Below are 16,547 nucleotides of genomic sequence, written 5' to 3'. Positions count from 1 at the left end.
AGGGGCACAGTATGACAACTGAGGGGGCAATGCTTCATTGTGCCCCCCCATGGCAGTTCTACTTCATATCATTCACACTGCAAGGGGAACAATTCTAAGGTGACCCCTCAGTGTACTACAATAACTTTGCAATGAAACTCTTTAATGACAATCTTCTGGAGAAATGATACATTTCCATGGCTCCTGGGGCAATTGTGGGTACAAATTAAAAGATCTGGTTACAAAAAGTCAAATAACCCACTTGGGGGGGCACACCTACCCAGCATGCAGTGCAGCTACGGAACGCTGTTTCACTGCTTTTGTATGCGTCATTCCATAAGATACTTGTGGGCTGACTTAAACCACAAATGCCACAAATAGTCGGAAATATCACCGCTAAGTACTGTAAACATAAAAATGCAGCCAAAAACAAGAGTCACATTCAGATCTCATAATGATCTAAATATGTCAGATAATCCAGCACTGAGCCATTCCTGAAGCACAAAAAAACATGTTCTTGAATGAGATTATCATTCAGCATTATGCACTAGCCAAGCCATAAAAATTAAGCAGTTAAGATTAAGCACTTTTCTCAGGGGTATTGCAGAAATTTTCCTCCGACAGTCCATCATTGCTTCTCAAATTGCATGGCCCAAATTCACATGTGCATTATTTGGTTCAGATGAGCAAAAACAAGGGGCAAACTCTCGTGGAGCCATACAGTCATACTTAAATGAAAACTACTTCATCTGTTTATCTGTGGGAATAATATTTGTGGGGAATTCCATCTCTTATTACACTGTGCTGCTTCACTGAAGCAATGAACGCGCTCAGCCAAAGTTGATGTCATATGATTAAACCTGAAGAAAGCTCTCCTTGAGAAAGCTTATGGTCATTGAAGTCACAATGACAGTTGGAGCTGATGATGAGTGCAGCAGAAAAGATCACTGTTGTCAGTGCAGTTCTGTTGACCTCCTGGACAAACTGTAGCACTGACCTCTTTTGGCTTTACATTGACAAACCTCACATACAGGCAATGTTCACGCTCTCTGAAACATTAAGGACAAAGGAATATATCAAAACCATGCGCCAAGACAACAATGCTCAGCTGCTTTAATAACAGAAAGTACCAGCACACGCATCTTGGAAAGCACCAGTGATGATTCACATTCTGGTAACTCTCTTTTCCTGCATTCACCTTTCACCTGCTTACACGATTTACGATCACAGTCCCAGGAAGCCCAGGTCACCAGGCAGAGGGGACCCTGCACAGGATGCTGCTTCTTTGCTAACTTATTATTAGACCAGTGCTGCATCACTTAATGCATAATGATCACTCATATGAGGATATATACAGGCAAATTTCCCCCCAGTTACCAGTGGATTTATTTTCACTTTACGGCAAACTTTAATAATCAGAGGGCCACATGCAGTACACAGATGGCTTCAAATTGGTACATTCCACAGCTGAAATCCCCTGGTGTCGTTCATGTTTACAGTATAGAGTTGGAGTTGGCTGGATTAGAAGGTGATTCATTATTAAAGTCTTGGAAGAGAAATATCCTGCCGTGTGCCTAAGCTGCTGTCAGAGGAGGCCTGGCCAAGAAGGTAGATAGAAGTTACCCCCATGTTTCAGTGGCACAGTGGGCCACATATTCAGCAGCTTTCGTCATTTCCATACGTTATGCCACATGAGCCACTCCTGCCCTCCACTTATCTCCTACCTGCCATCTCCTACTATACGTTTTGTGATGAACATGTCTGCACACAGCTTCTTGCCCACATAACTGATCCATGGTCAGTCTTGAATTAGCTCTCTACATATATGGTTCCACGTGAAGGTCCCCTTGATGACGATAAAGCTCTTCCAAGCTTCATTTTGCTTTTTGGTAGAAAGGAATCCATGTCATAAAAAGCCAGACCCGCGGGACCGGCCGGTCCAGAAGACAGCTATGTGAACTACATCCACAGCGAGGGCTTCATGCGTCACTGAAATCAGCTGGATCCGCAGGAGTCTAGTGGGTCACATACTTCCTTAAAGCCCTGGCAGAGAGCTTACAGCAAGAATGAAACCATCATATAGTTGATTTATATGGGAATGCAGTGCATAAATGTGTTCTGTTAGACTCGAGTGAGCTGTCGTAATTCTGCTGTTTTGTTTAATCTAATGAGGTTTTAATTCAGAAAAACAAAGTTTTAGACTTATGGGAACAGCTGTCATCAAACAACTGGTCAAACTATGCATAATTAGTCAAACTGTCTACACTGTAATGTCATATCTGTAAAAAAAAGTTTCATATTTTTGCTTTTCCAAACCTCAAAATTATTTAAACATAAAAAGCGAACTCAATGAAAGTTAGCAAACACCACTGAAAATCGAAGAGCAAACATTAGGCAGCCTGAAACTTTCATGTTGACATTCTCTGCTGAATCGATGAATCGCACAGCAAACAGTGTAAAGAAGTTGTGTGTGATTTTGATTAGACGAAAACATGAGATGGTGAGGATGGCTTTAGGTCAGACACAGTCCGCGATCTGCATGCACTCCACACACAGAAATGCCAGGCGCTGGCATTCAAGGCATTCCAACGTACTTGGCAGGCATCAGGCTGCCAGGCTTCCAGGCTGCAGCCAAGTGCCTAGAGTTTGCCAACATTAAGTATTTTCACTTGTGTGAGAAATGGTTCTGGTATGATAAATGCTGCAGGGACTGTGGAACCACTCGAGGTGTTTATCATTCCATATACAGTAATGCTTCCCTGGGTATTACTGCAGAAAAGGACTATCTTTGCCTTGTAACAGGGGGGATCACCACCTAGACCGCAGACGACTTACTGACCTACGATGTCCTCGTAGGCGTTCTCCTCCGAGGCGCTCTTGAAACCGGATCGGCTACAGGTGTCCGGGCAGGTGGTGCCGTTCTCCGTGGGTGAGGAGGGGTATGAGGACAGGAGGCTGCCTGTGTCCTCTGATTCGCAAGACTCTCTGAGCCACGACGACGCACATCCATGTCACCCAAGATAAAAACAAGCAGAGGAGAGAGTGACTGCTGAGAAGATGCATAGGGCCCAGAAGTTCCATGGCGCAGAGAGATCTGGAAGAGTCTCCTTCGTTCATGAAATTCTCCAAGGTTAGCTCTTTGCTAAGAGGGACCAACAGCGCAGGTCAAAGCCACTTCAGACTTCTGCAGAAGCCTATAATATCTCTTTAGTACTTAAGGCTCTCATCTATAATGCATTATAGAGACCTTCAAAGTGCATTAAAAAGCATCCATAATGCATTATAATGGTTAGTATAATAATTAAGAATCTTAGTAATGTACTATGAAGGTATCCATAGCACATTATAGATGAGAGCTTCATTGTCGTTTATGAAGTACTGAAATCAGCACTATAATGCGCTGATTGTCAACAGAAGATGCTGTAATGCTTTATTAATTCTTATACTGAGCATTGTAATATATTATGGATGCTTTGCAAAGCATTATGAAAGTTTCTATAATACATTATAGGTGAGAGCTTCAAGTACAGTGTTACTTTAGCTTTTGGTGACACTGAAAAAATTAAGCCAAGAGCAAGATAAAAAGTTTGCATATCTCACTATGCAAATATAAAATAATGCTCTAAGTTCTCTTTATTAGAAGCAAATGTCCTCTTTGGTTACACTGAGCAAAACTTGGCGCATTTCATTGTCATATGAGTGCATTACCCAATAGGATAAGCGGTTTGGAAAATGGATGGATGTATGGATGAGTGCATTACAAAAGCATCTGAGGGTGCAGGAAGACACATAAATGAGTCCAAAAAGACTCGGTCAGGTTGACCACTGGGACAGCATAAGGCATCTAGAACATGTCCTCACTCCAGCAGAAGAGGGCTCATGCTAAACCACCTAAATGGTGCTAAACAGCTACACTTTCTGATCTACAGCTACAAACCTCTGTCATTCATTTCCGCATTGAAGCAGAACACTTTCAATAGCTTGTAAACGATTTGGCATTCAAATATTTAGCAATCAAATCTAACACATTTTGTCTCTTTGATGCTTTGTAAAAGGATTCCTTTTCTATAGCTTTGAGTGGGAACCATACATAATACTTAGAATCCAGTGAGAATCATTACTGTACAAGTGCTTAATTTATTTTTAACAAAATGCTTTTAAGTCTCAATAATCACCCACATTACTCTCCATTATTTAATAATGTATCCCTTTAGACTGGTCATTAACTTCAAATGACATTTAAACAGAGACTGACAATTGATGGCTATATGAAGATAAAGCTAAATCAAGACACAAAAGAACACTGCAGTATAACTGTCCTTGAAAAACAAAGGCTGCTGTCATACACAACACCAGCACAGCCAATACCTGACCAGTTACCACCAACCTTGAGATGTGACTGATGTGTTTGCAGATCTGAGCACAATAAATGATCCATCTATCTGACGAACTTGTACAGGCAAAGTCAGTGAGTAACCAGATACACATATTTCCCAGTGTGAGAACTGAGATGGGAATGTTCAAACTGCCAGGAATTAGGCACCATACAAGGAAAGCTAGACAAAGTTACTGAAACATCTGTCATTATCAATTATTAATATCTGGGGACTGTGTGCTGGGCTCTCACCTGTCTAGGGCCCTCCTGTTGTGGCTGCCATCTATGCCTTGAGCGCTGCAGGGTGACGGGGTGGAGGAAAGAGGGGGCGGAGTCTTAGCACAGCTGCTGGGGGGCAGACCATTGGTTGATAGCATGGTGCTATGACTCCGGTTAGCCTCATACTCAAAGGTGCGCTTGGGTTTCGGCACAGGGTTAACCGACATGCTTTCCTGTATCTTGGCAGAGGGCATGTCAGTGCCCCCAGTACGGGCCACGTCAGGGCTGGGTTCTTGCTTGGGCTGTGCCAGCCTGTCGGGCCCAGGTGCGGAGTCCGGCTCTGCTGTCACCGAGCTGACGCTAGCCCGTTTGCTAAAGCGTGTGGTTTCCGCGTTCTCAGGCCCGCCTATTGTGAAGGATCTATGGCGCACCCTGTCGGAGGTGTAGCAGCTGCTGGGGTACTGCGGTGGGGCCCTTGGAGGGTTCTCCTTCAGCGCCTGCTCGATCTTCTGTATGCGGCTGAGCACGGCTGAGGACTCCCTGCGGCTGGTAAGGGAGCGCAGAGGGACCCCCGAGGCCTCAGCCTTGCTGGACCTCTTCTCGAAGTAGCTGAGGCAGCCCGGCTCCGGAGCGGCGGCCTCATCCTCCTTCGTCTCTGCGTACGAGCACCCAGAGAAGGGAGTGGACATCCTCCGCAGGCTTTTGAAGTCGAAAGTCTTATTGCTGCAGGAGGAGGACAGGGTGGATGGACATGCCTCCCCCGGCCCCTCCTGCTCGCCCAGCTGCCGCTTCTCCAGGCACAGGCTCATCCTAGGAAGCACTACCACCTGATGCTCCCATACTGCAGTTTTACTACGAATACCAGCAGAGTGAAGGCCAGTGACAGAGCGACCCAGTGACAGGCTGCGCTGGTGGTGGACGTGAGCCGAGGGCGGCCTGTAAGACAGGCTGCTGCGGCTCACCGAGCCGCTGCTCAGCTCTGCCCCACCCCGGCCGCCCTCCTGCTTGTTGTCCTTCTGCTCCTGGCCGCCGCTTCCTTCACCCACCGGAGCACAGGCGCTCTTAGCCTTCAGATGTTGCTCCTGAGTGCTGAGGGTGGAGCTGCTGTGCAGGCGAATGGTCTTGCCGGCCCAGGCACGCAGGCTAGAGGCCCGGCCGTCGGCCGCCTTGAGGGGGCTGCCCGGCGAGCTGCTCTCAGTGCTGTCACTCCGGGGCTGAACCGGCTCCTTCAGTTCGGGGAGGATGGGGGGCGGAGATGCGGACTGACACCTGGGACAAAGCAGGGGGGTGATCAGCAGAAGGATTTCCCAGCTCCAGTCACAGATAAACAGATGAAAAGAAATCGTGTGTCAACATTAACTGAAAATCCCTATCACAAACAAAAAGAGTGTAATAAAAAAACAACCCAGGTGTGTAATACAGGTAGATATTCTGCCAAGTAACTGATCATCAAAAACGCTTAGAGCACGTGGAAGAAAACACACCTCTTTTGGAAACTGGGGAAGAGAAAGAAGAGCGTGAGAGCATGAATAACATGGATTAATTCTCAGATATGACTAAATGCGAAAACACTGACCTCTAAAGTAAAACAATCCGTGGAAAAGTACCTCTGCAATTTGACACTGGCAGAATCTAATTAAAAGTCGGAGCCAAAGAAAATATAATTCTTTGGTAAAAATGAATGCTTGGATTTTTCCATGTAATATAATTATGTGGGTAGAGACCCGACTCATGGAACTACTGAACACAAGAAGAGAAAACCCTCATTTCACCAGATTGAATCACCCCAATTGACACTTTTCATAGGAGCTTCTGAGGACAAATATCTTAGCAAATTTTAATTTAGTTGAGCAGTTAAAACTATTACCCAGAACAATTGCCGAAATGAAATGCTTTCTGGTCTGGTCACCTCCAGGAACTTAAACAAACAACCTTCAGGAGTTCAAGCCCTTAACCACTACCACTCCAACAACCCAAAACTGGCAGCCCCACAGTCAGATTACCCTTGGTAGTGGACCAAAACATGGACCAAAACTGAATCCTAAGAGAAAGACATAGATATTCTCACCTAGAATGGAATCGTTACCACCTTCCACTCTTTTCCAAGGAACCGTAGAACTGCAAGGCTCAATCTGAATACTAGACTGAAGCACGCAAACTGTTGTGGCAATAATAGTGAGAGCAATACAGAAGCTAAGCAGAATCCAACAAGATGATCCAGAGTGCAGGTTGAGACAAATAACGACACACCCCCACATGATGCGACTAAGGGCAAAAACTGGAGGGGGTGGGATGGGGGTGGGATAAACACCAGCACCTGGATGCCTCAAAGCACTGGCCGGCTGCGTGTATGAATGTGTGTGTAACCATGCGTGCACCACAGGAGGGAATCTGTGTATAAAGCCCCGGTGCCCCCCCCCCCCCCCCCACCCCGCTGCCTCAGAAGAATGGGAGAGCATTCATTCTGAATTTCAGGATTTTAACCCTTCTCTTATGTGCTATATTGTTATTTCAGCTGAAGTCATTACAGGCATTTTTCCATGTTGTACAAATACTTTCAACAACTTAGACATTTTGCATAACAGTAATGAGACTCTACATTCAGAAGACGATGTGTTTGTGCCTATTTAGCTTAGATATTGCATTTGAATGCAGCAATGCAGCAATAATACTTCGTCATGTTAACTAGATGTATTTGTATAATTGTGGTCAGTTGAAAAGAGGATCATTCAATTTTCCAAACATGATTGCCCAAGGTGAAGCAGAAAACATTATTTTTACTTAACTCATTAAGTACCAGGTAGAGTGACAGTATATACAATCCCTGAAGAACCACCTTTGAAGTCTGTAAGGCGCCTTACAGAGGAGACCCTGATGCCTGAGCCCAGGTGTAGTCCTTTCCAAGAACCAAACCCAGTGCTGTGCTGCTAAAATGCCCATCTGTTATTTTCAATCCCCACCACAGCTCTAATAAACCAATAAGCATTTAGACCCCTGCAACAAAATATAATGCCCCCCTTATATAATATGGTTTGGCTTGATGTCCAGGGCAAACAAATGTCCTGGAGGCTATATACGCCATTCCTGTGCCAAAAGCAGACCCCAAAGTAGTCAAGCAAGTCGAAAATGTGAAATGAAAAAAAATAGGATAAGGAAATATTTTATTTTGCATATTAGAAACAGAGCACAGTATTCAACAATGGTACTAAAATAATGTGCTTGTATGAGCTATTCCAGTGGATCTATTTTAATTACAACCAGGGCTGTACTTTATATCCAGCAGGCCAACATCCCATTCTTTAGTTGCCCAAATTAAAATTCAATCCGCCATAGAATAACAGAGCACTTTTAAAAATACCCCCTGGACAAGCCTTGACCTTAATGGTTCCAACGGCCATAAAACAAATCTGTTAGATTCCGTGCGAGTTCCTGTATGCCAAAAGCAAGCAAGTGCAGGACCCCCCCGAGCTGCTGAGCCAGACTCGGACCCATGGGCTCCAACAATCCAAGACAGGCCAAAAAAATGAGCCCAGCAGAAACTCCAGCCACGAATTATGAGCCAATGGCACAGCGGTCCACTGACGCTCAGACATTGGGGCGCTGTACAGAAGGAAAGTCAGCACAATTCCAAGGGCCCTTGAGTGACAGGGGGCCCAAAAATTTGTAACATAATTGGATCGGTCTGAGTTGAGGGCCCAATATGTTATGCTTTCATGAGGCTCAAAATCTGTAGCAGGCCCCTGCTCAGACATGAAGCTGCAGGTCAGGACCACTCTCCAGAACGACTCAGAACGGCCGAGAACGGCATCCCGCGTGACACTCACATTTTCCAACTCTCACATTCACACAAGAAATCTTACAGCAAATACATATTATTCCATTATAAATCTAAAGCACTGGGGTAGTTAGCAAACCCTACGGACTATTTAGAAGGTAATAAAATTGTTACATATATGTAAATGCATGTGCATGTGTGTGCAGACTTGCCTTGAATTGAAAATCTCGTGCCAGCCAGCTGACCAAAGTTGGCAGCCCTAAATAAGCGGGCACTCTGCGTCACTGAGATCAAACAGGGCACAGGTCATCCCCTTCGCTCCACCATCCCGCCCTCCCGCCATCCTGCCCGCCCCAGAAGGTTAATTAGGTCCCATCCCTGGAAATCCCCTTCACATTATTATACCTTTGCAAATTTTCATTTAATGTGTTAAGTTTTTTTTACAAAAACCTCCAAAAAAACCCTAAATATTAATTCATCTAAATTTTTCCCTGGCAAATCTATTTAAATCAGGGATGTCAAACTGCAGTCCCAGAGGGCCGAAGCCCTGCACAGTTTTGGGTTTCCGATTTAACTCCTTGTGCCAGTTACCACACAGCTCTTGAGCTGAATCATTTGTGGTGGAACAGGGAAAGAACTAAGCTACACAGGGCTCTGCCCCCCCCCCCCCAAGACTGGAGTTTGACACCCCTGATTTAAATATTCAGATACACTAGATACACTTCCCTAAACTAAACAGCCCACATACTACTGATAAAACATCCTTACAAGTCAACAGATAAGAACATGCTTTTTATCATCTTCAGAGAAGCTGCAAGAGGAACAGGAAGTAAAGTTGTACTTTTCTGCTGGTACTGTAAACAAGTGTAAGTTAAGCAGGCCTGCGGCACAGAGTCGCCAGTGAAGGAAACGACAAAAAAGTCCCCTTCTGTCCTCATAAATCATACCTGCCTGATGCCTGACTTTCAGAGGTTAATGAGAATATACTTTATGTGACAAAGCTAATAGCATGGAAGTAACCGGATTTAGTTGTTTTCTTGTCGTCAGGGTTTGGTTAGCTAAAAAAAGCGCAGCAGACAGCATATCAAGCTGTTTTATGATGAATTTCTTTCTATTTTTGTCTCCAGTCAATGTTTACTTGGCCTTCGACCCATCAACAACAAAGGTCACTAATGTGACCGCATATAGTTTTTGGTATTTGAGAGCAAACCATTTAAAGAACCTGAAAGGCATCGCTTCCGTTTTCCAGCATCAGGCCAAGGCGCTCATGGCACTGGTCTTATGAAGCCCAAAGCAGCAGTGGTACCCACCTGCCCAGGATGTTGCGCGGCACTTTACCCCCTCCATCCTGGGGTGCTGTCTTGGCACTCTTGTTGGCAGTCATTGCTGGTTCTGCCTTGCGACGTCCCACTCACCTGACGGAAAAAGGAAAAGGAAAAAGGAAAACTGAAGATGCCTTCATCTAAAAGCTAACAATTGGAACCATTTACCTGCTTAGATTCAGATTTAACACTTGCACACAACATAAGAGAGACTCAGTCACAGTTCACCACAGCTACTACACTCCCAGTTACCCCAGAATTTTAGGGTTTCACTTACATTTACAAGTTACTATACTGCTACCAATTCTAACCTTGTCCTCTTGTCATCTGCTTATATATGAGGTTTCATATCTCCTCATACAGGTGTGCAGTTTCCCATAGAAACCCTACCTACAGGAATATGTAAATATAGCAGTAAAGTAAAGGCAGCAGGGTGTATTAGTGGGCTGCACCATAATCGTAAAATTCCAGGTGTGACCGTGTGAGTTTCCTTACTGTCTGGATTTGCTCCCTCATCCCATCCAAGGCATCCCCCCCCACTCCACCCCTCATGCCCTGTCTTATCTGTTAAAGTTCCCCCACTACCATTTACTGACTAAGAAGGATGGATCTGCAAATGGAAGATCCAGAGGAGTCCAGGAAATCCTCTGCAAGAAAGGCAGTCCAGTCACCATACATGCTGGACACCTTCTATATCAGATATGCCACAGAGATTTTAATAGTTTCATAACCAAATATCTGCTTAAATCACACAGAAAGCTCGGAAATCCTGCTCATATTCTTCCAATCAAACGGGCATTATATTTTCCCAGAAAATAAAGTTGTACACTACAAAAATGTAATCATATTATTTTAAAAATGGCAGCAGAATATTCATAAAAACTATAATAATAAAAACAATAACAACGAAAATTCTACATGGATTATCTTGTATGACCTTAGTAAAAACTGGACAACAACCAGGACAAAAGTCATGTTCAGTCCCTATGATTTGGTGTATAGTATCAGATACCACAGGGATGATTTCACTGAATTCCAAACATTGTGAGTAAACTGCGACTGAACACGAAGTTTTCAAGCAAAATAACACTGACCTGTCAGTGGATTTGGTCATGAACTGTGACCTGCTCAAATTTTAAAACAAACTAATTTTGTTTTAAAGCGTCTATATAATGAAAACCGTCTGTTACTACAGTTTACTTGTAATGTATGATCAGAGCATCAGTTTGCACAAAGTATCTGCTAAATAAAGTTAATATACTGAAAAGTTCTCATCAAGTTAGACTCCTTAGTAAGTAAGGACAGGCATTTTGGCAGAATTACTAGTTGAAATTCGCTATCCATCCATCCATCCATTTTCCAAACCGCTTATCCTACTGGGTCACGGGGGGTCTGGAGCCCATCCCGGAAGCAATGGGCACGAGGCAGGGAACAACCCAGGATGGGGGGCCAGCCCATCGCAGGGCACACTCACACAACATTCACTCTCACACACACACCTATGGGCAATTTAGCAACTCCAATTAGCCTCAGCATGTTTTTGGATTGTGGGGGGGAAACCAGAGTACCTGAAGAAAACCCCACAATGACATGGGGAGAACATGCAAACTCCACACGCATGTGACCCAGGCGGAGACTTGAAACCGGGTCCCAGAGGTGTGAGGCAACAGTGCTAACCACTGCACCACCATGCCGCCCAATTCGCTATCCATTGTTCAAATATTATTTGATTCGATGCATGTTGTGTCAGTTCTTGATCTGGTCAGTTCGTCTCAGTCATTTGTTTCTCACAAACATCGAATGGTTCCGATCGCACATGCTGGATTAACGAAAAATCATCAAAGGCGAAGTTAGAAATGAATTAAATATTAAGAGAAAGTATAAATCTCATTTAGCATTCGATTTTTAGTTTATTTTTTCTTTCGATTTTATAAATATTTTTGAATATTCGTTAGGCTGACTCCCTAGATGTGATAATAATATTTAAAGTAATATTTTCTAACTGCAAAATAACGTCATCTCGTGGCTACCTCAATAATTTTAGCAAAACTAACACTTTGACATCTGGGTTTAAAACAAGTTTGACAGCAGAGGCCAGAAGTCAGTCTGCAGACAGGCCAGTGTTGCCCATTGCCTCCTCTGTTCATCTTTCACATGTGCAGTGAGGAGCCAGCGAGCGGGAGCCACACGGAGAGCCTTTCGGAGAGGAATGCCACTAGCATCCAGCCCTGTTTGAACGGAACGACTAACATAAACAGACAGAGCTGCCTTCTGCTCTCACACACCACAGTCTACTTTTTCCCATGGACGCAATGAGAAGCCTCTGAAAACACCTGGCTGTATTTTTATAGCATGCAGAAGAGAGCTTTGTGCTTAAAACTCACAACCCTGAAAGATAATAGAATGGTGACACCCCCTTCTGATACTGATAAGTCACTAATGTGGAAAAAGACATCAATCAAGAACAGCACTGCAGCAAATCCATGCATGCAGCCTTATGATTTTAAGGTGAACATAGAGTAACTGATATATTCAAGTTTCTCTCTTTCTCTCACTCATTCTCTCTCCTTCCTTCCTCCCTTCCTTACTTCCACCCATTATCATGACATCTTCATAAATAACCCCCCCCTCTTTCTCATGTGTTTCTTTAGTTTCTTTGCTACCATTGAGCCAAAGGGTCTTAAGATGCTTGTCAGGCGGAGATTCTTTTGCCATCATTTATTTAATTTTATTTCTCTTTATATTGAAGATCTCTCCTGCTTTGCATGGAGGTCAGCATGAATCCATAGGGTCACAATTGGAGGGGGTGGCAGAGCCAAAAGGCTCCTTGTTTACAGGAAATTGTCTATGGTGGCTGAACAAGTGCTGAGACTGATCTCTACAGAGACACAGGGAGGGAAACCACATTCCATCTGTCAGCAATTTCCTGTTTCGGTGAACCGCTACAACACAGACCTCCAACTTCGTCAAATATCCTACCTGCCAGTTTCCTTAGCATCTATTTATGTTTTTATTTATTTGGCAGCCAGTACAAGTAGATTGTGTAACGCAAGTGACAAGTACTTATAAGGACGTCGATAAGAGCAAGTACTGACTGTCCCCCACTTATAATCTATGCGACTTACGACAGCTCACACATATGATGGAAGTTTTAAAAAACTAATTAAGCAAATGCACATGAAAATAAATTTCAGCCATGCATCCACCCCACAGTGCTATGCTACCAAGGGCATGTTGTACACTGTACGATAGTTGCCATGGGAAAGTATGTAACTGAATGGCAACAAACATGACCATCCCAGTCTCACACACTTCTCTGAATCTCATTCTCACACCTACAAGTCAGCGATTTTCCTGTTCTGATTAACCCAGGCGTAAGTCAGAGACAATCTGTAAGGCATTGGCCTAAGTATTTGTCCCGTCTCTCTGGAGTCTCAGTCTGACTACTTAAAGCCAAAGATCAAGCTCCTAATAGCCTCATTGTCATATTAAATAGCTAAACTGCATCCAGTGTTCTGCAAACAAAACAAATGACTATATTTCATATCTTTTGGCAACACTTTTCTGTCTCACAAAGATGTTTCTCTGCTCATAAGTAAATAGACTTAAGTAAGTATGCTTTTCAGTCTCATGGGGGATTTATCTCAAGATTTATTTTTGTAATAATACTTGGATATAGAAATTAACCATCAAGCACCTGCTTTTGCTTTAATCAGATCAATCTGAAAGTCAAAATCAAATCTGCAAGCCAAACTGCTAAAATTATGAATTTGAAAAAGTATTAGAAATTTGGAGATTACATATATACATATAAATCGGCATGGGTGAGAGGCTTGGTTCTCACATTCTACTGATTGTCCTTTCATACCTGATGAATTACCACACAAAGGGTAATGCAGCAGATTGATGTTATTTTAACAAAAAAGTTGAAAGCAGCCTCATAAATCTTTGGAAAGGGGAAAAAAATCTTTCAACACTCAGAGGATTCCAATTACATGTAATGAGCATAGCGCTGAGTGGAATGTGATCTTAGTTTCGGTTCAGTCTGCCAGCAGTAGCTAGATGGCTCAGTACAGAAGCTGAGCAGAGAAACCCCCATGATCTAAGGTGCTGGGCTGCCTCTTTACTCTGGCTGGGTGCTGAGTTCAGTCCATCAGACAAAGGGGAGTATTGACATGGTCTGAAATGAGTCTACCTGGGACTCTTACACAATTTACATAGCAGGGACAAGAAATTCTGTAGCTTGATTGATCTTTATAATTACAAAATTAATGCAGCTATTGCAACAGAACAGAATCGAGTTCTGTAATAGTGTCCCCCACTTAGAGGGTGGCCTTTGGCAAAAGCCTTCAGCAGCTCTGATTGACACAGTCAAGCTTTGTGTTACTCAGATGTAGAGCTACAGTAAAACAGTAAAAATAACTTCAGCATTTTGACATTTAAAGTTCTTCATTTTCACAAAAAACTCTTGCCGTTTGGTAAGTACGGTGCCTAGAAATAGGAGTTGGGTTTTCCTGTTAATCACACACATGGCAGTGTCAGTTCCCAAATACGAACGGCATTTTCTGACAGCATTAGATACATGAAAGGTCCTGGAGTGTCTCCAAGCAGCGGAGCTGGAAAACCAGCTAGGGCTTAAATTCGGAGAGTTCTGTTGATGTGACTCAGAGGCTTATGAACACTGTCATGAAAGTGCCTTTGCTTCTGTCTCTGGCTGTTTTCCGTTGCGTACATCACATTATATTTCATTACATTTCTTGATCTTTCATCACCCAACTTGAAGGTTATATCAGATAATAATCTCTCCTTTTATGAGAGTGGGAGACAGTGACAGTGATTTCTCAGGCAGCTTGTTTACTTCCTTATTTTAATCATTAATGTTATTGCTGTTCTTCTTCATCTTCCCTGCAACCCCTCACTGGGTAAAGAGTGGGAAGATCATTGTAATACTGGCCAGCATATGTGCCTATGTAATAAGAGTAAGAATGAAGGGGTCTTTGTCTGTGATGTCCTTGGGTGACAAGGGCAGTGGTTAAAATATAGCTTAATTATCACCAGGAGAAAACCTTCAGTGTCAACCTGGGTCTGACATGACCTGGAATGTAAACAGCGATAAAGAGGCACTGAGGACCCCTTCATTCCGAACTATGATTGACCATCTCAATATTCACCGGGAGGTGAATACAGCAGGACTGCTCTACAGTCTAACATGCCCCATATTTGGAAAATTAATGCAATGTGTGAATGCAAGACTGCATAAAGCGAGCAAATTCTCCAGTGAAAGTAATGTCAATTTATTTAACTCTCTGTAAAATTCACCCGAAACTTCATCCCCAAGGTGGTTACACAGGGTTCCTGTTAACAATAAAATATTCATAGAGGGTATGCTGTGCTGTGCGCAAAACTAAAAAAAATGTTCCCTGTAACACCATGATGGGCTTCAATCAGCCACGCTCATGAGGAGAACACGTTCAGCATCATTGTGCATATCAAGTGCTGCCACAGACTCTCTGCTGAAATTCTGCTGTCTGTCCCGCACACAGATGTCTTGACAGTTGGGTGCTCTGGTTTTCTGGTGAGCCGCGGCCTTTACATTTTAAAAACCAACATAGTGCTTCCTTACAGCCAAGAGTCAAGGAAGAGAAGACAGTGTGAGACCCAACAAATCCTCAACACTTTCCAGACCTTATAAATGAGCAGGAGACATAACTAAACAGTCCTGTCAATTCACAAAAGAGCACCAACACATGCACTCTAATAATCTAACATGGGAAAGGCCAGAACGTGAGCCTGGAATTCAATTGCAATGTAAATAACATGGTGCAGGGATGGAGGACCTGCCCTACAAGACGAACATCATGTGGTTCTCATAAAAGCTTCCACATGGAGACATGTGGACACAGTCTACAGTACATGTACACGACACATGCCATCATTATCCAAGTATGCTGCGTTTACATTGTGAGAAACAGACTCTCTTGGCACTAATAAAGTTCCTATTTGAATATAACTTCATCATTTTTCATTCATTAGCCTATTTCCCAAATGTGTGGTGAAATGCACAACCAGCAAAGTTGTTTCCTGCCAACTTCTGCTTCAGCTGTAGCACTGACACGAAAGAGGCCTCAGGGAAGAATGACAGAGCACAAAAACAGGGGGTGCAGTGCGTCCCTGAAGGTGTATCCTGCAAGAGCCTATATTCCCGTGCAAGGAATGAAGTGTCCTGACTGTCACAGCTCAGCACAGCTGCTCACTTACTACCAGGTACCAACAGTTTACTGCTAATACTGCACTCGCTTCACTTACTTGATCAAGCCAGTGCTTCAACTACACAGTTTGAGATTTTTATGGAAAAGGAACAAAGAACAAAGGAACCGAGGCTGGCAAAGAACCTATGTTTTCTAAAGGAACACAGTGGTCTGGGACATAACCGGCATATCTGAGTAAACTTTCCAGGCCAGGTAATCGCATCTCACCACACTGCAAAAAGTTTCCTTACCAGGCACCATACATTAGCTGACTTCTAGTTATAAATTCTGTGGTCAAGATCCACTTTAATGGGGAATTCCATTATGTGGTGACATGGCAAAAGTATTCTTTCCACAGCCTTAACATGTTTCAAGTGTTTTTGACCCTTTTCAGAATCACATTTTGGCAGCTCTGCCCATACCAAGGGGTCTGTGTTTGTCTCTGTGTGGCATGTCCCCTACAATGGACCAGCGGCCACACCAGAGTAGGACAAGTTCCCGACTCACTGTGACCCTGTAATGGACAGGACCAAAACAGTTCTTCGATTATCTAAAGGTGGTCTTGGAGAACAATTCCTGTCTGACTCACATCCCTGAGGAGAAGGCGGCCTCAGTGACTCACTGGCTAT

The 16,547-nt window shown here is 43.6% G+C and overlaps 1 protein-coding gene across 2 annotated transcripts in view; it reads right to left on the bottom strand.

The window, feature by feature from the left end:
• LOC125751898 (DENN domain-containing protein 2B-like) overlaps window positions 1-16,547 on the bottom strand; it is a 58,919-nt gene that overhangs the window by 28,341 nt on the left and 14,031 nt on the right. For both annotated transcript variants that reach the window (XM_049031307.1, XM_049031305.1), the window contains exons 2-4: window positions 9,659-9,763; window positions 4,607-5,842; window positions 2,819-2,964 (exon numbers count right to left, since the gene is read on the bottom strand). In XM_049031307.1, coding sequence (XP_048887264.1) covers window positions 2,819-2,964; window positions 4,607-5,842; window positions 9,659-9,732 — 1,456 coding nt within the window. In that variant the 5' untranslated portion in view covers window positions 9,733-9,763. The remainder of the gene's footprint in view (window positions 1-2,818; window positions 2,965-4,606; window positions 5,843-9,658; window positions 9,764-16,547) is intronic.

Source organism: Brienomyrus brachyistius, chromosome 11 (assembly GCF_023856365.1).
Source record: "Brienomyrus brachyistius isolate T26 chromosome 11, BBRACH_0.4, whole genome shotgun sequence".
NCBI lineage: Eukaryota > Metazoa > Chordata > Actinopteri > Osteoglossiformes > Mormyridae > Brienomyrus > Brienomyrus brachyistius.
Note: the sequence above shows the minus strand (reverse complement) of the source record. Positions and strands in the feature narration are given on the sequence as shown.